Source organism: Planococcus citri, chromosome 3 (genome assembly GCF_950023065.1).
Source record: "Planococcus citri chromosome 3, ihPlaCitr1.1, whole genome shotgun sequence".
Lineage (NCBI taxonomy): Eukaryota > Metazoa > Arthropoda > Insecta > Hemiptera > Pseudococcidae > Planococcus > Planococcus citri.
Genome location: NC_088679.1, coordinates 76,183,155 through 76,204,290, shown reverse-complemented (window position 1 = coordinate 76,204,290; position 21,136 = coordinate 76,183,155). Strand labels below are relative to the sequence as shown.

Sequence of the window (21,136 nt, the reverse complement as noted above, 5' to 3'; positions counted from 1 at the left end):
ACACTTTCGCTGCAATTATAGAAGGAAAAATGGGTAGGGGGAGGGAAGGGGAGAGGGACACCTTTCAAATGTACATCAAGTCTGACGGTTCAACAATGTATGCCGGCCCTGTGGTAGCTCCCTACAATGTTCACATTGTTTCGAAGTAGCCTTTTTTCGGCAAACTCTTTCCTGCCAGTAATCTCTTACCATACTTATCAGAAACCTCACTGACAAAAAAAGCAAAAACATGTAAATTTATGGAACCCTACGGTCGTGCTTTGTATCAAACATTGAAACCGATAAATAGCATGATAAAAAATAGAAATGCTGCACGATATTATCGTGAAAAAATGTACATATGTATTCCTGAAATCAAAACGTACGTTGGACTACGAAAAAATAGGCGTTTAGTTCGAATTTGTACCTTTTGTTCGGCCCTTTTTTGTTGGAAAGTTGTTCAATATCTTCAAGATTATGACCGAAAAAGTGACCGTCACCGTGAAAGAAGGCCGAGTACGTGGATTTAAAGCCAAGACTCCTTACTCCGGTGCAGAATATTATACTTTTCTTGGAATACCTTACGCTCAATCGACTGCTGGTTCGGCTCGTTACAAAGTAATTTTCGAAAAATTTAACCCTCAAAAGGCCTGGACCAAACTGTAAGTGATTCAAAAAAATGCTTTCAATTTATTGAATAGGACTGACATGAATATCACTTTAATGTGTTGTATGCCCCACTCCCCCTCAAAACCATTTCGTAAATGAGGGGTAAATTTTTTTCATTTTTTTGTAAATTATGTAAGAGCAAATTACCTAATTGGCCCAAATTTGAGGTAATCTTATATAATCGCATTCCACCCACCTAATTATTGAAAGCAAATAAATCCTTGATGAGCCCCTTCCCATTTTTGGTGGGGCAGGGCATAAAATAAATATGAAAAAGTTGAGGTAAAACACGGGCCAATGTCCTCCATTTTTAATTTTATGAATTTGTTAATATGCATTCACAAAATATAATCACAAAGGGTATACGCAGTGGGGTACAGAGCGATTTTTTCATTTTTTGATTAACTAGTTTCGTAAAAGTGGCTAAAACATGAGACACGAGCACATCAAGTACCGCATATGAGAATACACTTTACTTGAGGTAAAAAGTATGACAATTATAAAACGTGTTTACAAGCATGCCTCAGCTTTTTCAGGACTTTTTACTTTTAGTTGCACAAATATCTAAAGCTCATCAGAATAAATCTCACACATCATTCATAATTTTGGTGAAGTGAAATTTTTGTACGATGATGCAGGTTACTTGACTGGAATCATGATTAGTTACGAAAAATAATAACAATATATACGAGAATGCCTGAGCTTTTTCAAAACTTTCAGCTGTCAGCTTCTCATACCTCTAAAGCACAAATGAATAAATTTCACACTTCATTCGTAATTAATTTGGATAGCGTGTAATTTTGGTATAATGACGCCATTTACTAGACAAAGACATTGGGCCAATTGTAAGGGAATCATGATTAGTTACAAAAAATAATAACAATATATACGAGAATGCCTGAGCTTTTTCAAAACTTTCAGCTGCCAGCTACTCTCACCTCTAAAGCACATCTATATAAATTTCACATTTCATTCGTAATTAATTTGGATAATGAAATTTCTGTATGATGATGCAGCTTCTTCTTCCACAAGATTGGGTACAACATTCTCATACAGAAATTTGACTATCCGAATGAATTAGGAATGATGTGTGAAATTTATACAGATGTGCTTTAGTGGTGAGAGTAGCTGGCAGCTCAAAGTTCTGAAAAAGCTCAAGCATTCTTGTATTTATAGTTTATAATTATTGTAACTAATCATGATTCCCTTACAATTGGCCCAATGTCTTTGTCGAGTAAATGGCGTCATTATACCAAAATTATATGCTATCCAAATTAATTACGAATGAAGTGTGAAATTTATTCATTTGTGCTTTAGAGGTATGAGAAGCTGACAGCTGAAAGTTCTGAAAAAGCTCAGGCATTCTCGTATATATTGTTATTATTTTTCGTAACTAATCATGATTCCAGTCGAGTAACCTGCATCATCGTACAAAAATTTCACTTCACCAAAATTATGAATGATGTGTGAGATTTATTCTGATGAGCTTTAGATATTTGTGCAACTAAAAGTAAAAAGTCCTGAAAAAGCTGAGGCATGCTTGTATACACGGGCCCGTATTTTACCTCAACTTTTTCATATTTTTATGCCCCACCAAAAATGGGAAGGGGCTCATCAAGGATTTGCTTTCAATAATTAGGTAGGTGGAATGCGATTATATAAGATTACCTCAAATTTGGGCCAATTAGGTATTTTGCTCTTACGTAATTTACAAAAAAATGAAAAAATTGACCCCTCATTTACGAAATGGTTTTGAGGGGGAGGGGGGCATACAATACATTAAAGTGATATTCATGTCAGTCCTATTCAATAAATTGAAAGAATTTTTTTGAATCACTTACAGTTTGATCCAGGCCTTTAAGGATTAAATTGCTAAATTAGCCATAACTGATGTAATTGTACGCCAAATACACAGGATCCGGTAAAAGTGAAACCTTGGAGCAATATTCTCGATGCAACGGTTCAAAAGGAAGGTTGTATACAATTCTCATTACAGGAGAAAGATATACGTGGTTCAGAAGATTGCTTATACAACAACATTTATACACCTCAGGTAATATTCCGGCTACTTTTTGAGTAGTTCAATTTCATGTTTCATGACGATCAATGGTTTTACAGCTACCATCGAAGGGAAGTCCTTTAAAAGCTGTAATGGTCAATCTACACCCAGGAGGGTTCTTTCACGGTTCGCCAGATCCTTGGCATTACGGAGCTCCAGAATTCATCATGCATCATGACGTCGTATACGTCTGCGTTGGATTTCGATTACACGTACTTGGTGCGTACTACGTACATGTGTTGAAAACAGCGTGGCCAATTATCGGATTACTCGCAATACCTATTTATAAATTTCTCGATTTCAGGATACTTAAACTTGCATATGAAGGTTTGTTCTGGAAACCAAGGTATAAAAGACGTAATTCTCAGTCTAAAATGGATCAAAGAGAATATCACTGCTTTCGGAGGCGATCCAGATAACATAACTTTGATGGGTAGCAGCAGTGGATCAGCACTCGTACACTTCATGCTGCTTTCTCCTTTGGCCAAGGGTACTAAAAATTATTTTTACTTGTAGTCCTAAACCACCATAAATATCGATGAATTCGACCAATCTTGACCATATCAACAGGTTTATATCACAAAGCCATTCTCATGGGCATGTACAGGGTGCGGCAGAGAAACCGAACGCATTTTAAATCGCAATTGTGCCTTATGTGTGTGAGTTAGAGAAACGAACAACCCGGCATTGAAAAGAGAAAAAAAGAACCATTTTTTTGGTAAAAAAATTTATTTCGATAGCTCAGTCGCTTTATTAATAAAATCGGTCAAAAGAATACCCTTATTTTGGAAATCTTGCAACAAAATTTTTGTACACTTTTTCCAACATGGGCATCGGAATATTGTTAAAATGATGTCTAATCGGAGTTTTCAACTCCTCCAGATCACGTGGTTTAATTGCATGCACCTTCGACTTCAGATACCCCATAAAAAGAAATCACATACTGAAAAATCGGACAAGCGCGACAGTCAGACAAGATTGGCACAACTCAAAATTAACTGGTTACCAAACGTCCGATGTAAACAAAATCATTGTTTTGTCAGCTGTATGGCACGTCGGGCCGTCCTGTACACCCTTCCTCAATAATTCAAACCCAGAGAACTCGTTTTGGCATCTCCTGGTTGCATTTGCGTGTATGCAGGCGGAACAACTCGGACTTTTCATTAACCCTTCACAAACAAATCGGATTACCATGAGGTTTTCACGGACTTCTGCACACCAGAAGGATTTTTTACACACAGAACCAGTTTCTACAAAGTTTTTGACCCAATCCCAATTGACAAAATCGTAAGCGTTTTGCTAGCGGAACCTCGCGTTTACCTCGCTGACTCGCGTTTATCTGGCGAATTTCTCGCGATTTCCAGCTAGCAACATTTCCTTCCTCACGCAAATCAAGCAGTTTACTAGCGATTGTAAGCTAGCGTTTTAGATGCTCGCAAAAAGCTAGCGATCATCTAGCGCATTTCAGCTACTTTAAAAATGGTTAGATTTGCTCGTTTTATGCTCGCGAAAAGCAAGCGATCATCTCGCGCACTTGAGCTAGTTTGAAAATGCTCAGATTTGCTCGTGTAATTCTAGCAATCTGCGAGTGAATTTTTGCTAGCTTTCCTACTCATGACGCATGACGTCACAATCACATGATTACGGTTATAGTCTTTGTTTTCACAGGGTATTGCAGAGTAACTCAAAATGGCGTTTTTTTCATTTTTTTATGCCTATTAACAATCAAGATTGCGAGGTACAATTTTGGGAACACGTTTTTTGGATGTATTTTTGGCCCTTAAACATCATATACTATATTAGAAATTTTTGCTTTGGTGCACCGTGGTGAAAACATGGAATAATGTATCGTAGGGGGATTGTGGGGGGGGGATGGGAATTTTGAGAAAAATGATTATCAATGAGTAGGGTATCGTTTTCATATGATTCAATACCGCTGAGCACGAATATGACCTCAGATTTTCTGCTACACTCACCTACCCCTCTCCAGACCCTCTCAGCCCCCCTCAATTTTCACAATTTTTGAAATAAAGTTATTTTGATGACATTGGTGTCGTTTTCATACGATTCGATACCGCTGAGCACGAATATGACTAGAGATTTTCTGCTACACTCACCTTCCCCTCTCCAGAGCACCTCAGCCCCCCTCAATTTTCACGATTTTCAAAATTAAGTTATTTTGATGATGTTGGTTTCATTGCTATGGGAAAATTACATAAGTTCATTGTTATTGTACATGAAATTTCTCGCAGAATGAGCTACAGCACATGGCTCCCCCTCATAACATTCTTTACTTTTTTTTTATCAGTATTTCGTTACCATATTTTTTTCTCGTGATTTTTTATGTAGGTAGTCATTGAATTATAAAATACATACTCATACGTACTCAAGTTACAGTTATCATGAATATTATTATGCCACATATGCTCTGTATACCTATACAGTGCAATACACATATAGATTTGTTACGTTTTCATGTGTAGAAAAAAATCAAAGGTCCACCCCCTCGGGGGGAGTCAGGTGCTGTAGCTCATTCTACGAGAAATTTTATGTGCAATAACAATGCACTTATGTAATTTTCCCATAGCAATGGAACCAATGCCATCAATACAACTTTATTTTAAAAATTGTGAAAATTGAGGGGGGCTGAGGGGCTCTGGAGAGGGGTAGGTGAGTGTAGCAGAAAATCTGAGGTCATATTCGTGCTCAGCGGTATTGAATCATATGAAAACGATACCCTACTCATTGATAATTATTTTCCTCAAAATTCCCATTTCACCCCCACCCCCTACGATACATTATTCCAAGTTTTCACCACGGCGCACCCAAGCAAAAATTTCTAATATAGTATATGATGTTTGGGGGCCAAAAATACATCCAAAAAACGTGTTTCCAAAATTGTACCTCGCAATCTTGATTGTTAATAGGCATAAAAAATTGAAAAAAACGCCATTTTGAGTGGTAAGTATGAGGGGAGGGGGTTGAAAATTTTTGTGGAGATACCTACCAAAGATATACATAACTTCCAGAAAAATTTTCAAAATCAGTTGAAGTGGAGCTGAGAAAAGTGTTATTGAAATTTCAAAAAAGGGGGGTTCCCCAAAAAGGGGAGGTGGTGTGGATCCAAAATTTTTCACGCGGTAGCTTCTCGATGATACCCACCTTCCATGCTAGTATCAACCCGAACGCTCTCGGGGGCCGTTTCACCCCTCCTATGCGCCGATGTTTTTTTTGTGTTTTTTAGACAACCCCTCTCATGAATGGTTCCAGCTCCGTCCCCCTTGGGGGTAGAAGGAAAGTTGATATATCACTAGATCGGAAATTTGACGTAGATTCTTTTATCTCGCTACATATTTTTCGCTAAAATGCAATGCGGGGGAGAAGATCGCAAAAAACGGGTTTTGGGGGGCTTAGATCCACAATAGGGGAGAACGCTCACCAGGGCCGAGCGGGGACTCATCGGATTCGTGTTCAGCACATAAAAATAGACCGGTATACCAAAATTCAGCTTTCTACCTCACTTTTCCGAATGACCCTTTTTTTTGTCCAACTTTCCTGGACTATGATGGATATTTTTCAATTTTTTTATTGAGGTTTTAAGTACCGTCAGGTGGGGTGAAATAGGACACTGGGGTGAGAATAGACACTTCTCGTTTTTTCGGCTGTTTGTCGTCACAGCTCACGTAATAACAAAGATAGGATACTAATTTTTTTTTCTTCGGATAGTGGAGTGTCAGACGAATTTTTCTGTGTATGATAGTGCACGTTTCATAAATAAACAAAACCAGGAAAAAATAAACCGTAAAACTGATAAATTTCGTTTTTGAAGGAACACCTCCCGATTTTTCGAGTTCATTTAATTTCTTTGAAAGTTGAGTGCTTTAAATTATTGTACACGTATAGAGCCATGTGTTAGCTACAATTTCTTTTTTAAATGATCAAAATTGGTCCATAAATATGGCTTCTGCGATTTTTTTTCTGTCTGAAAATATCGTACATTTTGTCAAAAAAATATTAGATACCTGCAGTAATTTTGTTATTTTGCTGTTTCAGAATGGTTTGAGTGTAAAAAGTAAAAAAAGGTCAAAATCTTACAACGGCCTTGACCATTTATTCCTTTTATACGCCTAATCATTCTGAAAAAGCAAAATAAAAAAATTACCACAAGTAACATTTTTGAAAAAATTTACGATCTGTTTTCAGACAGAAAAAAAATCACAGAAGCCATATTTATGGACCAATTTTGATAATTTAAAAAAGAAATTGTAGCTAACACATTGCTCTATACGAGTATAATAATTCAAAGCTTTTACCTTTCGAAAATATTTAATGAATTCAAAAAATGTAGGAGTGTCCATTCTCACCCCATTTTTTGGGGTCCGACCTTGCCTACTTTGAGCGGTTTTTGGAAAATGGGGGGAGGGGGCGAGAATTTTTTGGAGGGGGTCTACTTATAGCCAAAGGACGTAGAATTCCGTGGGAAAAAAAATTAGCTTGATAACTTAATTAGTTTTGGAATAAATTGAAAAAAACCTCGAAAATCGTCCTATTTCACCCCACCTGACGGTAAATAGGTAGGTCTACCTACCTAACTGAAAATTCAATTGATAGATAAATGATTGATAATGAACATTCTTCTTAAAAAAATTGGCAATGAGAAACACTGATTCACACACTGCAATCCAATAAATGCCACATTACAAACTTGTACAGTGATACAGGATAGGTACACCAATCAATACTTGGAGGGCCTGAATCAAATACTTCAGTCGTGGCCATGTCGTTAAGCGTAGGTAGTTAGGAACATAGGGTTGCAGGTTCGAATCCCCGTTAATTAGGTAGGAAAATTTTCGTAGGAAAATTAGGTCTTAAAAAATTCGTTGTGATGAGGAGAATTCAGACGTGAAGAAATACTCAAAATTGAGGGTACCTAACCCCACTCTTTTAATTTTTGAAAATAAAATTTTGACTTTAATGGGTGATAATTATTTTATTTAGTGGAATGCTAGCGTATAGCGAGCTGAGAAAGAAGCAACATGTTCTGCTAGCGTTTTTATCGCTCAAAAAAATCCGAAAACTGCACAAAACGCTAGCTTTCTGCTAGCTTTTTCCTAGCTGAGGCTCGCTTTCTTTTAACGAACACGCTAGCTTTTTGCTAGTGATTTTCTAGCGTGAAACACTGGCGAAAAAAAGCTAGCAGAGAGTCCCAAAATCACGCTAGTGCGCTAGCGCAATTGTAGCGTGATTAGCTAGCTATTATCTAGCATTTTTATCCAAATTTTTGTCAATTGGGTAATATCTCTACATTTTTTTCGAAAAAAAAAGATTTTTTACGATCAATTGCGGAATATTTTCAAAATTCGCGAACTGTAAAAATCTGAAAATCATTATTACAAAAAAAGCACTCAACCGCATAAGCGCGCTGTTCGGCTGACGAGTCCTCCATGATAGCTTGTTATGATACTAAAAAAATTGTTCTTTTTTTCTCTTTCCAATGCCGGGTTGTTCGTTTCTCTAACTCGCATACAGAAGGCGCAATTGCGATTTAAAATACGTTCGGTTTCTCTGCCGCACCCTGTACGTCTTCAGCCCAGTTTTAGTTTTATTAGACGATCACGTCATGACCGCTTATGAACTCGCCGAAATGATGGGTTACGATGGTTTACGAGGCGAGAACAAGAAACTGCTCTCGTTTTACAGAACATTAGAATTCGAACATTTCGCCATGGCCAGACCCGAACATTTTTTCATCAAAGTAAGGTACCCACTACCCAACATTGAATTAGTCCAGCTTTTCGGGTAATTATCCAACATATCTACTCTGTATTTTCAGACCACGTACCAAGTTTATCCCACTTCGCCATTCATGGCTACTCCAGAACCTGGAGAAAATTCTCCTTTGCCAATAGCACCTCGAAAACTCATCCCTTCAACGAATCGTGTTCCAGTAATAGTTGGATTTTGTGAAAAAGAAGCTGCTATGTCTCTCGCCTTGCTTCGTAAGTGTAATTAACGAGTTCTTTCTAATACGTTAATACTCATTCATTTAATATTTTCTTGACACGTTTTGCTTTAGGAACGTTTAAAAAACCCATAAACGATAGTTTCTACAAAGCTATTCGGCAGAATCCTTGGGGATGGGGAGCTGCATTAAACGATGATGAACTAAAACTCGTGCAAAAAGAAGTAGAAGATTTTTATTTGGATGGTAAACCAATAGAGAACGCTTCGCAATCAACGTTGTGTGACGTACGTTATCATTTTCTGCTTAATGATTCGAGGCTGAATTTATTTTCATAAGTCATTTCTAGTTTGTATTTGTTTTTCATTCTCTGAAATCCAGAATGTCTACAGGAATTTGAAGACCGAAAATCACTACATTTTCACTGCTTTTTTATTAGGTACCTTTCGAAAAAAAAATCATTACCTTTTAAAATACATATTTTCAACCCCCTCCTCCACCACCAAATCGATTTTTTTTTCAGGGTCTCTACAACAAAATTTCAAAATAAAAAATTCTACACTTCAGCAGGCCTTTTTGCAGGACGTTTTTTAAACACTTGGAATTTTTTAAGAGAGTGAGGGGGAGGGCGAGGCAGAATTTTACATTCAAATTTTTCGGTTTTTCAATGTCTCTAAACGTCCCAAGATTTTTTTCAAGCAAACGGATGTCGAAAATATAATTTTATTATTTCAATTTTTGATTTCATTTTTACCTTTAAAGGTTCTTTGCTAAATGTAACGAAATTGGGCGAATAAAAAACTTTTTTCAACATGACAAATTATTAAAAAATATGTAAAAATTTAATGCAAAATTTGAATGATTCTAGTGAAAAAATGTTTCAATTTTTCAAAATGAAACGGCGACGTTAATTTGGTTCAAAATTTTGAAATTCGAGTGAAGATTCAATTTTTGAAAAATTTAACACTGTGCAAAAAAGCAAACATTTAGAATGATGATTTAAAAAAAAAAAATCACCTTGAAAAATAAAAGCAAACGAGCCCAAGTGAAGCAAGATCGAAAGCTTTCAAAAATTCATGTTTTGAGAAGCAAAAAAAAGTTTCTTTATGCAAAGGAGTTTATTTTTCTGATTCAAACTTTGAACATTTCTTGAATTTGAATAACAAGCGTGTGATTTGGAAAAAGAGCAAATAGCCCGAGCGAAGCGAGCGCAAAAGCTTATAAGGAGGCAGTCTAGATTTGAACTTGATATTCTCGTAACTCAGTTCAGATTTTTTAATCCCCCCCCTCCTCCCACACCTCTCTAAAATCTCAATAAGACTACATGCAGAAGCAAGACAAAATAGGATTTTAAAATTTGGAATAGGAATAGCTCAGCGTCAAAATTCAATATACATTTTTTTAGGATCAAATAATTTGTACACTATCAAGGAAAACTACAAAATTAAAAAAAAAACCATGGCATTTAACGCTTTTTTTTTTTTTTTTTTTCTAAACATCACTACGTTTTTACTACTTTTTCCACTCTTTTTTTCAACTAAATTATCAGAAAGCTCTCCACTCGAATCCCCAACACCCACCCCCTTTACCTAATCACTAACATTTTCTTATATTTTCAAAGAAACCTAAAACAATGAAAAACAAAAACAAAAAAAATCCGAAAATAAAATGAAGTAAATGGAAAATTTTAAAAGGTGAAAAAATTAGAAAACACAGAATTCCTGCACAATTTTGGTAAAAAAGTATAATTTTCGAGCAACTTTGGTTAAAAAGGAAGACTTCTGGCAAATCTGGTAAAAAGAATGATTTTCAACACAAAATCATTCCAAGTGTTTCAATTAACTTAAGACAGGGTAGATCAGGGGATCAAAGCCAATACTCGCATTTATTCATGTAAATTTATTCAGGAAAAATTTTTTTGTACTCCGAAAAAAACAAGCAGTAAATTCTTTAAAAATATGATGATGGGAATGAGGTATAGTGAATTAAATTCTACGCTTTTTTATTTACATTGAAATAAAAGAGAAAATTCAAAAGTAAAAAAAAAAAAATCTAAAAAGAGCAGAAAATGAAAATTAAATTTTTAAATTTGTTGGCTATTACAATTTTATAAAAAAAGACAAGGTTTGAGAATTCTGGGCAAAAAAGTAGGTGGACTCTTGAAAATGAATGATGGGTAAATTTCAAAATAAAAAAGCGGAACGTCTAGCGGGAAATTTGGCCACTTAGGTGTCCATCGGCGAAGTAAAAAAGAATAAATCTTCCTTCTCAAACAGAAACTGAGTAAAAATGTTTACCTACTTATTGAGTTCCAAAAACACACAAAATTCAGAAAAAACGTTGAACAAAATTTCGGATCAAAAGTTACAGTTTAAATACATTGAGACAGAATCACTTGAACCAAAATTTATTTCATTAAATTTTGTTCTTTTTTTTCGATAGTGGACAAATAAAAAAGGAAGTAAAAAAAACAAAACAAAACAAATCTTCCAAGGTCGAAAATTTTACAAAGAGATAGCAGATATTTCCCTATTTCAATTTAATGCCATTTTTTTCAGATTATAACGGACGCTGCATTATCCGACGTGTATGATACTTTGATTAATGTGATCTCAGCAGATCTACCTTCATCAGTCTACGTCTATAATTTTCTATACGATGGTAAATTATGCACGATGAAAGCGAAACTAGCAAATCTTTTAGAAAAAGAGTTGAAAGGTAACATTTTTCGATTGATCTACATACTCGTATTAACGAAATATCGCAATTTGAAGCCAAGACGACGAAAGGAAAAATTTGGCATTTTAATGGAAAATATTCGAAATTACCTCCCAGTCTCTTTTTTCCTCTAGGAGCATTTCACGCTGCCGATTACAGCTACTGGAATTACGCCGAAGAATTCGCCGGCAAAACCATGACCAATATACAACCGAAAGATCGAATAACCATAGACCGAATGACGAGTCTATTCACTTCATTTGCTAAAACTACGTAAGTAATCCAATCTTTAATATTCGTAAAATCTGCAGAAATACAAATTTAATTCGATCAACGCGATAAATTCGTGACAGGAACCCAAACTACGATGGATTAGAAGTTGATTGGAAACCAACAACCGAAGATCACCCGAGTCATTTAGTTATCAACGAAAATCTAGAAGTTAAGGACGAACTAATGAACGGCGAACGAATGGAATTCTGGCATCGATTAAAAAACAAATTCGCGAATCATAGTAATCATTTATGAGAAAATTTTTTTCCATTACTATTCAATATATTATTTAAATAACCTCGGATGATTCAATATCGTGGTTCATAGTCCGGCATACGACAATAGGAGTAATTGCACCCCCCCCCCCCCCCGCCGATCCTCCGGGACAACTTTTTTCTTGCCAAACAAAAAGTTGGCCTTACTTACAAAATGGCGGCCATTTTGATTGACAGGTCAGCCGAAATCGCAGATTTTGCGTTTTAACATAGGACTTGCACGAACTTTATCAAACTTTACAAAGGTAGATTGAAAGATTATACAAACATTTATCATCTGTCAAAATTTCAAGTGCTAAAGTGCGTTTTTCGATTTTTGGTGAATTTTTGAAAATCGAATTTAGACCAAAAATGAGGGAAAAAATCAAAATTTTACCAAATTGACTTAGAAAGCTAAAATTTGGGATATACCCTATTTTCGACATGCCAAATCGATTGGAAACGGTTTCAACCCGTTTTGAGCAGTTCTGGAGCCTCCAGCAGATTTTTGAAACTCGAAATTCCCACAAAATTCCATAAAATTGGAGTTGTAAAGCTAAAATTTATTCTAAAAACTAATTTCAATACGCTACGAAGTACTGCAGATGAATTTCAAGTCGTTTCTGAGCCTCCGGCGACTTTTTGAAAATTCCTGAAGCCTCCAGCAAATTTTTGAAACTTTTAATTTTCACAAAATTTCATCAAATGGAGATGGAAAGCTGAAATTTACTCTACACTCCAATTTTAACATACTCTGAAAACGACTTCTGGTGGATTTGAAGTCATTTTAGAGCCTCCAACAACTTTTTTGAAAATTACTGGAGCCTCCAGTAGATTTTTGAAACTTGAAATTTCCCCAAAATTTTATCAAACCAAGATGGAAAGTCGAAATTCATTCTGCAAACTAATTTCAATACGCTACGGTAGTTGACTGCTGGTGAATTTCAAGTCGTTTTGGAGCCTCCAGCAACTTTTTGAAAGGTTGTATGACGTTTTTTTTGGAAAATTGAAATTTCCTAAAAGTAGCTGGAAGCTTCAAAACCATTTGAAACCACCATGTAGTCTGCGAAGTAAATTTCAGCTTACCATCTCCATTTGATGAAATTTTGTGAAAATTTAAAGTTTCAAAAATCTGCTGGAGGCTCCAGTAATTTTCAAAAAAAGTCGCTGGAGGCCCTAAAATGACTTGAACCCACCTGAAGTCGTCTTCAGAGGGTGTTAAAATTGGAGTGTAGAGTAAATTTCAGCTTTCCATCTCCATTTCATGAAATTTTGTGAAAATTTAAAGTTTCAAAAATCTGCTGGAGGTTTCAGGAATTTTCGAAAAGTCGCTGGAGGCTCAGAAACGACTTGAAATTCATCTGCAGTACTTCGTAGCGTATTGAAATTAGTTTTTAGAATAAATTTTAGCTTTACAACTCCAATTTTATGGAATTTTGTGGGAATTTCGAGTTTCAAAAATCTGCTGGAGGCTCCAGAACTGCTCAAAACGTGTTGAAACCTTTTCCAATAGATTTGGCATGTCGAAAATAGGGTATATCCCAAATTTCAGCTTTCTAAGTCAATTTGGTAAAATTTTGATTTTTTCCCTCATTTTTGGCCTAAATTCGATTTTCAAAAATTCACCAAAAATCGAAAAACGCACTTTAGCACTTGAAATTTTGACAGGTGATAAATGTTTGCATGATCTTTCGATCCACCTTTGTAAAGTTTGAAAAAGTTCGTGCAAGTCCTATGTTAAAACGCAAAATGGCCGCCATTTTGTAAGTAAGGCCCCAACTTTTTTTTTTGGCAACTTTGCTTTAAAATGTTCCTTGGGATGTCCCCTTCAAGAAAAAAGTTGTCCCGGAGGATCGGCGGGGGGGGGGTGCAATTACTCCTATTGTCATATGCCGGACTATCAGTATCATGTTTTCGCTGCAATTATCGAAGGAAAAATAGGGCGAGTCAGGGAAGGGGAAGGGAACACCTTTTAAATGTACCTACGTATTCGTAGTCTAGGGCGACGGTTCAAAAATGTATGCCCTATGGTAGCTCCATACAATGTTCACATTGTTTCGAAGTAGCGTTTTTTCAGCCAACTCATTCCTGCCTGTAATCTCTTCCCATACTTATCAGAAACTTTACCGAGAAAAAAGGCAAAAAAACTTGCAAATATATGGAACCCCACGACCGTGCTTTGTATTACACACACAGAAACCGGTAAATAGCATGATAAAAAGGTAGAATGCTGCGCGATATTATCGTGAAATAATTTACATATTACCGAAAACAAAATGAACCTACGTTAGACTACGAAAAATAGGCGTTCAGTTAGAATTAGTATTTTTTGTTCGACCCTTTTTTTGGAAAATTGTTCAATATTTTCAACATTATGACCGAAAAAGTGACCGTCACCGTGAAAGAAGGCCGAGTACGTGGATTTAAAGCCAAGACTCCTTACTCCGGAGCAGAATATTATAATTTTCTTGGAATACCTTACGCTCAATCGACCGCTGGCTCGGCTCGTTACAAAGTAATACTAAAAACCATTTCAATTACTAAATTCACTAGAACTACTGTAATCGTTCCTCAAACTCGCAGGATCCGGTGAAAGTGAAACCCTGGAGCAATATTCTCGATGCAACTGCTCCAAAGGATGGCTGTATGCAATTCTCATTACAGACAAGAGATATACGTGGTTCAGAAGATTGCTTATACAACAACATTTATACCCCACAGGTAATATTCCAGTTACTTTTTGGGTTGTTCAATTTGATGTTTCACGATGATCAATGGTTTTACAGCTACCATCGAAAGGAAGTCCTTTAAAAGCTGTAATGGTCAATCTGCATCCAGGAGGGTTCTTTCACGGTTCGCCAGATCCTTGGTATTACGGTGCTCCAGAATTCATCATGCATCATGACGTCATATACGTCTGCGTTGGATTCCGATTACACGTACTTGGTACGTAAATGAGTCGAAAACACCGTAATCATTTCTCGGATCAGTCGCAATATTCATAAATTTCTCGATTTCAGGATACTTAAACTTACATATGAAGGTTTGTTCTGGAAACCAAGCTCTAAAAGACGTAATTCTTAGTCTAAAATGGATCAAAGAGAACATCAGTGCTTTCGGAGGCGATCCAGATAACATAACATTGATGGGCAGCAGCAGCGGATCAGCTCTCGTACACTTCATGCTACTTTCCCCAATGGCCAGGGGTACTAAAAATTATTTTCATTTTTAATCAATAGTCACTATATAAATGTTGATAAATTCGACTTAATCTAGACCATATCAACAGGTTTATACCATAAAGCCATTCTCATGGGCATGTACGTCTTCAGTCCAGTTATAGTTTTTTTTGACGATCACGTCACGACTGCTTATGAACTCGCCGAAATGATGGGTTACGATGGTTTACGAGGCGAGAACAAGAAACTGCTCTCGTTTTACAGAACATTAGAATTCCAACATTTCGCCACGGCCAGACCCGAACATTTTTACGTCAGGGTAAGGTACCCATTATTGAATATTACTTCAGCCTTTCAAGTACATATTTTTCCAAAATATCTGCTCTGTATCTCCAGAGTACGTTGCAAGTTTATCCCGCTTCGCCATTTATGTGTACTCCAGAACCAGGAGAAAATTCTCCTCTGCAAATATCACCTCGAAAACTTATCCCTTCAACGAACCGTGTTCCAGTAATAATTGGATTTTGCGAAAAAGAGGCTGCTATGTCTCTCGCTATGCTTCGTAAGTATAATCCGCGAGTTATTAATTCGAATACATTATTATACTCATTCATTTTATATTTTTTTGACACGTCTTTCTCTATAGGAATGTTTAAAAAACCCATAAACGACAGTTTCTACAAAGCTATTCGGCAGAATCCTTGGTGTTGGGGAGCTGCATTAAACGATGATGAACTAAAACTGGTGCAAAGAGAAGTAGAAAATTTTTATTTGGATGGTAAACCAATAGAGAACGCTTCGCAATCAACGTTGTGTGACGTACGTTATCATTGTATATACAGGGATCGGCATAAGTTAGTATTCCGAATTGCACAAACGAAAATTTTTTCAAATGAAAATGATTTTTTTTTCTGTAGTGACATAGCGGTGGAAAAAACTATTATTACCAAAGTGTTGGTGGGACTTCCATGAACACAACGCACTACCTACAAGACCTTCTATCTACTCATTACACACAACAGGGTGTTAAAAAGAACGCATCAGTTTTCGAATACGAATACTAACTTATGCCGACCCCTGTATTATGCTTGATGATTCAAGGCTGAATTTATTTTCACAAGTCATTCGTAGATATTTATTTTTCTTTCTCTGAAATCCAGGATGTCTACAGGAATTAGCAGACCGAGAATACCTGTTCACTATTTTTTCACTACCTTTCAAAAAAAAACAAAAAAACAAATCACATTCTAAAATATTTTCAACCCCCTCCCCCCACCAACTTAATTTTTTTCAGGGTGTCTATAACAAGATTTCAAAATAAAAAATCCTAGACTTTAGCAGGATTTTTTGCAGGACATTTTTTAAACACTTGTGATTTTTTAAGAGGGTGAGTTGGTGGGCGAGGCAGAATTTTACATTCAAATTTTTCGCTTTTTTTATGTCTTCAAACGTGTCAAGATTTTTTTCAAGCAAAATGAATGTCGGAAATATAATTTTATTATTTCAATTTTTAATTTCATTTTCATCTTTTAAAGGTTCTTTGCTAAATGTAATGAAATTGGGCGACTAAAAAACTTTTTCAGGGTGTCTACTAAATCCAAAAAACAAAATTTCGTACTTTTTTCGTACTTTTATCGTATTTTTTTCGTACAATATATTTTTAATAGTCATACTTTGAATCTACATGGAGGGGAGGGGGTGTATCATGTCATTTCGGACACAAAAATCAAAGTTTGAACGTGCTGAGCAGTGTGGTCTGGGCCGTCAAGAGCCAATGCGAGACCGGAACGTATATAATTTGCCCATAGAGGTCTTTTGAGAGGGGGAGGGGGTTTGATTGAAAATTGGTCAACAGAAATAGGGGGAAAATATGTACCCATTTTGCTGATTGAAGTAATAATCATAAGACTTACAAAAATTTTCACTTTCTGTTTTGAATTTTTGGGAGTTCAAATGCGATTTTTTTCCAATTTTAAGAAAAAATTTGGCCCGAGCGAAGCAAGAGCGAATGTTTTTGAAAATTTGATTTCAAAAGACTTGAGAACGAGACTTCGAAAAAAAAAAGAGTAAAGGCCCGAGCGAAGCTAGTGCAAAAACTTTGGAAAATTCGTAATTCGAGAAAACTATAAAAAAAACAATGTTTTTTAATGCAAAGAGTTCGTTTTTTGGTTTTTAAAATTTTCGAATTGGAAAGATTTTTTTAGGATGTGAATTTTGATTTTTTTTAAAAGTCAGAGACAGGCCCCAGTGAAAAAAGTCAGAGAATAGGCGCCAGTGAAAGTGAAAACTATTGAAAAATTGTACTTCGAGAAGTATGCAAGAATTTTACTTTTTCACTTTGAAACTATAAAAATTGAATACTAAGTTGATATATTTTTTTCAAGAATTTCAATTTTCGAAGCGAGGGCAAAAGCTTCAGAAAATTGTAGTTCGAAAAGTAGAACTATCAATTGTAAGAAAATTTGTTTTTCTTTTCTCAATTTTTTAAAATTTTATCAATGGTTTTTTGGGGGAAAAGGCATTGGCCCGAGCGAAGCGAGGGCAAAAGCCTTTCTAAATTCGTAGTTTCAAGAAGCAAAACAGTAGTAATTTTGATGTGAAAAAACCAGTTCTTCCACCAATGAGATTTTAAAAAGTTTGTTAAAAACTAACTATGTACCTCACCTACCTACTTTCCAAACATAATTATGAATAATTTGAGAAATAGAAAACAATAATTTAGCCCGAGCGAAGCGAGGGCAAAAATTTTTGAAAAAATAAGAATTTTGAGGATATATTGGTGATTTTGTCGGCAAATAATCCTTTCAAAATTTCGTACAAATTTCGTACATTTTAGACGTTTTTTCGTACTTTTTTGGGTCATTTTCAAATTTCGTGCTTTTTTCGTAAATTCGTACTTTTTTCGTCCTGTAGACACCCTGTTTTTTCTATAGCCTATAACAAATTTTTAAAAAATATGCAAAAATTTAATGCAAAATTTGGATGATTCTTGTGAAAAAATTTCCAACTTTTCAAAATAAAACGTGGAGTTTATTTTGGTTTAAAATTCGGAAATTCGAGTGATGATTTTTTTTAAAGAAAAATTTAGCACTGGGGAAAAAGCAAGCGAGCCCGATCGACGCGAGGGCAAAAGTTCTCAAAAATTAGTATTACGATAGGTATAAAAACGATGTTTTTTTGTGTAATACATATGTAAAAAGAATCTTCAATTTGCTCCAGAAGGCGTGAATGTGAAGTTGGGCAGCTAAAAATCGAGTTGTGTGTGACACTCGAACTGTTTAACGAATTTATTCACATGTGAGCCGATTCTGGAGCGGACACCTCAAGAGTGGGTTTTTGACCTGCTTTTTTCACAATAAAAATATCCAAGAAAGGCTGGAAATGGCGAAATTCAGCCTCAGGGGGTTTGTTCATGACGAAATACTGCGATTCCCGCAAATTTCGAAAATTTTTTCGCAAACGGGAAATTTTTGATTTTTGAATTTTTTATTTTGAAAATAGCTGGTCAAAAAACCACTCTTAAGGTGTCCGCTCCAGAATCGGCTCAAATGTGGATAAATTCGTTAAACAGGTCGAGTATAACACACAACTCGATTTTTAGCTGCGCATACTTCATATTCACGCCTTCTGGAGCAAATTCAAAATTCTGGAGAAATTGAAAAATCGCGCTGAAGGCTCCAGAATGGCTGGAAATGGCGAAATTTGGATTTGGGGGGGGGGGGGGTTAATATCAGTTTTAGGACTTATTTTGAACATTTTTATTGATCAAGTACGTACTTACTTTTAAAAAAAAAGCATAAATCACCAAAATAGTCAATTTTGGATTTTCAAAAATTCGCCAAAAATCGAAAAATGAACTTGGACAGCTGAAAATTTGGATTTGAAGGTTTTAGAACATGCTCTTTCCAAAAATCGCGGTCCCGTTCAAATCACCTCGAGAGGTTCCCTTGTCAGTGTCAAAATTTAATATAAAATTTTTTCAGGTTCGAATAATTTCTAGAAAATAAAAAAAAAACATGGTATAGGTACTCGTATTTAACGTTTTTTTTTTTGTTGTAAAAATCACTCCGTTTTCATTATTTTTTCCACTACTTTTTTCAACCAAATTTTCTCCAAAATAAATATACAATAAAACTACTAGAATTATTTTTAAAAATTACCAATGAACACTTCCAAAAAATTCCCTGACTTTTGAGGGAAAATTTCTCAAAACTTCTGAAATTCCCCGACTTTTTCAGACGGCCGAAATTCCCTGACTTTTCCTGGTTTTCCAGAAGTGTGTACACCCTGTAGGACTCTTGAAAATTAACGATGGGTAAATTTCAAAATAAAAAGCAGGACTTTTAGCATGAAATTTGGCCACTTACGGTGTCCATCGGAGAAGTAAAACATAACAAATCTTCCTTTTCAAACAGAAACTGAGTAAAAATGATTACCTATTTATTGAGTTCTAGAAATACACAAAAGTCAGAAAAAACTTTGGACAAAATTTCAGATCAAAGGTTATACAGTTCAAATACATCGAGACAGAATCATTTAAATTAAAATTTATTTCCCTCATTACATTTTTGTTCATTTTTTTCGATAGTTTTTATTTCCATTCGCTTTTCGACGAAACCAAACAAATACAGGGTGTCAGGGTGTCTACAGGAATTTGCAGACCAAAAATCACTATATTTTCACTACTTCTTCACTTCCTTTCAAAAAAAAAACCATGACCTTCCAAAATATTTTCAAGGTCAACATCTCCCCTCACCAGATCGGTTTTACTATTTTTTTTCAGGGTGTCTATAACAAAATTTCAAAATAAAAAATCCTAGACTTCAGCAGGACCTTTAGCAGGGCGTTTTTCAAACAATTAAAATTTTTCAAGGGGGGAGGGGTGAGCGAGGCAGAATTCTACATTCAAATTTTTCGCTTTTTTCATGTCTGTGGACATCCCAAGATTTTGTTCAAGTAAACGGATGTCGGAAATATATGTAGTTTTATTATTTCAATTTTTGAGTTGACTTTTACCTTTAAAGTTCTTTACTTAATGTAATGAAATTGGGCGAATAAAAAATGAGGTAAAAAAATCTTCCAAGATCAAAAATTTTACAAAGAGATGCCAAATAATTTCACTACCTCTACTTTAATTTGACGTCATTTTGTTTCAGATTATAACAGACATTGCATTATCCGACGTGTATGATACTTTGATCAATGTGATCTCTGCAGACCTACCTTCGTCAGTCTACGTCTATAATTTTCTATACGATGGTAAATTATGCACGATGAAAGCGAAACTAGCAAATCTTTTAGAAAAAGAGTTAAAAGGTAACATTTCTCGATTGATTTATATATTAACGAAACATCGCAATTTGAAAGCCAAGACGACGAAAGAAAAAATTTGGCATTTTATTGGAAAATATACGAAATTACCTCCCAACCTCTTTTTTCCTCTAGGAGCATTTCACGCTGCCGATTACAGTTACTGGAATTACGCCGCAGAATTCGCCGGTAAAACAATGGCCAATATACAACCGAAAGATCGATTAACCATTGACCGAATGACGAGTCTATTCACTTCGTTTGCTAAAACTTCGTAAGTAGTCGAATCTTTAATATCAGGACATTCGACAGAAACACTGATTTAATTCGATCAACGCGATAAATTCGTGGCAGGAACCCAAACTACGATGGATTAGAAGTTGATTGGAAACCAACTACCGCAGATCACCCGAGTCATTTAATTATCAACGAATCTCTACAAGTTGAGGACAAACTACTGAACGGCGAACGAATGGAATTCTGGCATAAACTCAAGAACAAATTCGCGAAGCATACTAATAACTTATGAGTAAAATTTTCCATTACTATTCAATATATTATTTAAATACCACGGTTCAGTATCACAATTTAGCTGCAATTATAGGGTGGAGCAGGGAAGGGAAGGGAGACACCTTTTAAATGTACCTGCAGTCTGGCAATTTAACAATGTATACCCTGAGGTAGCCCTACAAAGCTCACATTGTTTCGAGGTAGCCTTCTTCGGCCACCTCTT

The 21,136-nt window shown here is 35.6% G+C and overlaps 3 protein-coding genes across 8 annotated transcripts in view; 2 read left to right on the top strand and 1 right to left on the bottom strand.

The window, feature by feature from the left end:
• LOC135839318 (CAR1 transcription factor-like) overlaps positions 1 to 21,136 on the bottom strand; it is a 98,561-nt gene that overhangs the window by 19,159 nt on the left and 58,266 nt on the right. The gene's annotated exons all lie outside the window — the stretch shown is intronic.
• Positions 343 to 11,930, top strand: LOC135839325 (esterase FE4-like). The gene is made up of 10 exons (XM_065355314.1): positions 343 to 597; positions 2,564 to 2,701; positions 2,767 to 2,926; positions 3,012 to 3,197; positions 8,308 to 8,462; positions 8,541 to 8,706; positions 8,784 to 8,956; positions 11,228 to 11,387; positions 11,522 to 11,660; positions 11,741 to 11,930. Exons 1-10 carry the CDS (start codon positions 457 to 459, stop codon positions 11,913 to 11,915), a joined length of 1,593 nt encoding a protein of 530 aa, XP_065211386.1. The 5' UTR covers positions 343 to 456; the 3' UTR covers positions 11,916 to 11,930.
• Positions 13,921 to 20,978, top strand: LOC135839322 (esterase FE4-like). Its single transcript, XM_065355311.1, has 10 exons — positions 13,921 to 14,429; positions 14,498 to 14,635; positions 14,701 to 14,860; positions 14,935 to 15,120; positions 15,204 to 15,412; positions 15,490 to 15,655; positions 15,740 to 15,912; positions 20,250 to 20,409; positions 20,539 to 20,677; positions 20,758 to 20,978. The coding sequence occupies exons 1-10, from the start codon at positions 14,289 to 14,291 to the stop codon at positions 20,930 to 20,932; spliced, it is 1,647 nt and encodes a 548-aa protein (XP_065211383.1). The 5' UTR covers positions 13,921 to 14,288; the 3' UTR covers positions 20,933 to 20,978.

What these genes read in the sequence shown, in the direction of transcription:
- LOC135839322 (XM_065355311.1), top strand. Translation starts at nt 14,289, where the DNA reads ATGACCGAAAAAGTGACCGTCACCGTGAAAGAAGGCCGAGTACGTGGA. An exon ending in CCGAACATTTTTACGTCAGG is followed by an intron (nt 15,413 to 15,489) that starts GTAAGGTACCCA and finishes CTGTATCTCCAG; the next exon opens with AGTACGTTGCAAGTTTATCC. An exon ending in TTTAGAAAAAGAGTTAAAAG is followed by an intron (nt 20,410 to 20,538) that starts GTAACATTTCTC and finishes TTTTTCCTCTAG; the next exon opens with GAGCATTTCACGCTGCCGAT.
- LOC135839325 (XM_065355314.1), top strand. Translation starts at nt 457, where the DNA reads ATGACCGAAAAAGTGACCGTCACCGTGAAAGAAGGCCGAGTACGTGGA. An exon ending in CCGAACATTTTTTCATCAAA is followed by an intron (nt 8,463 to 8,540) that starts GTAAGGTACCCA and finishes CTGTATTTTCAG; the next exon opens with ACCACGTACCAAGTTTATCC. An exon ending in ACTTCATTTGCTAAAACTAC is followed by an intron (nt 11,661 to 11,740) that starts GTAAGTAATCCA and finishes AATTCGTGACAG; the next exon opens with GAACCCAAACTACGATGGAT.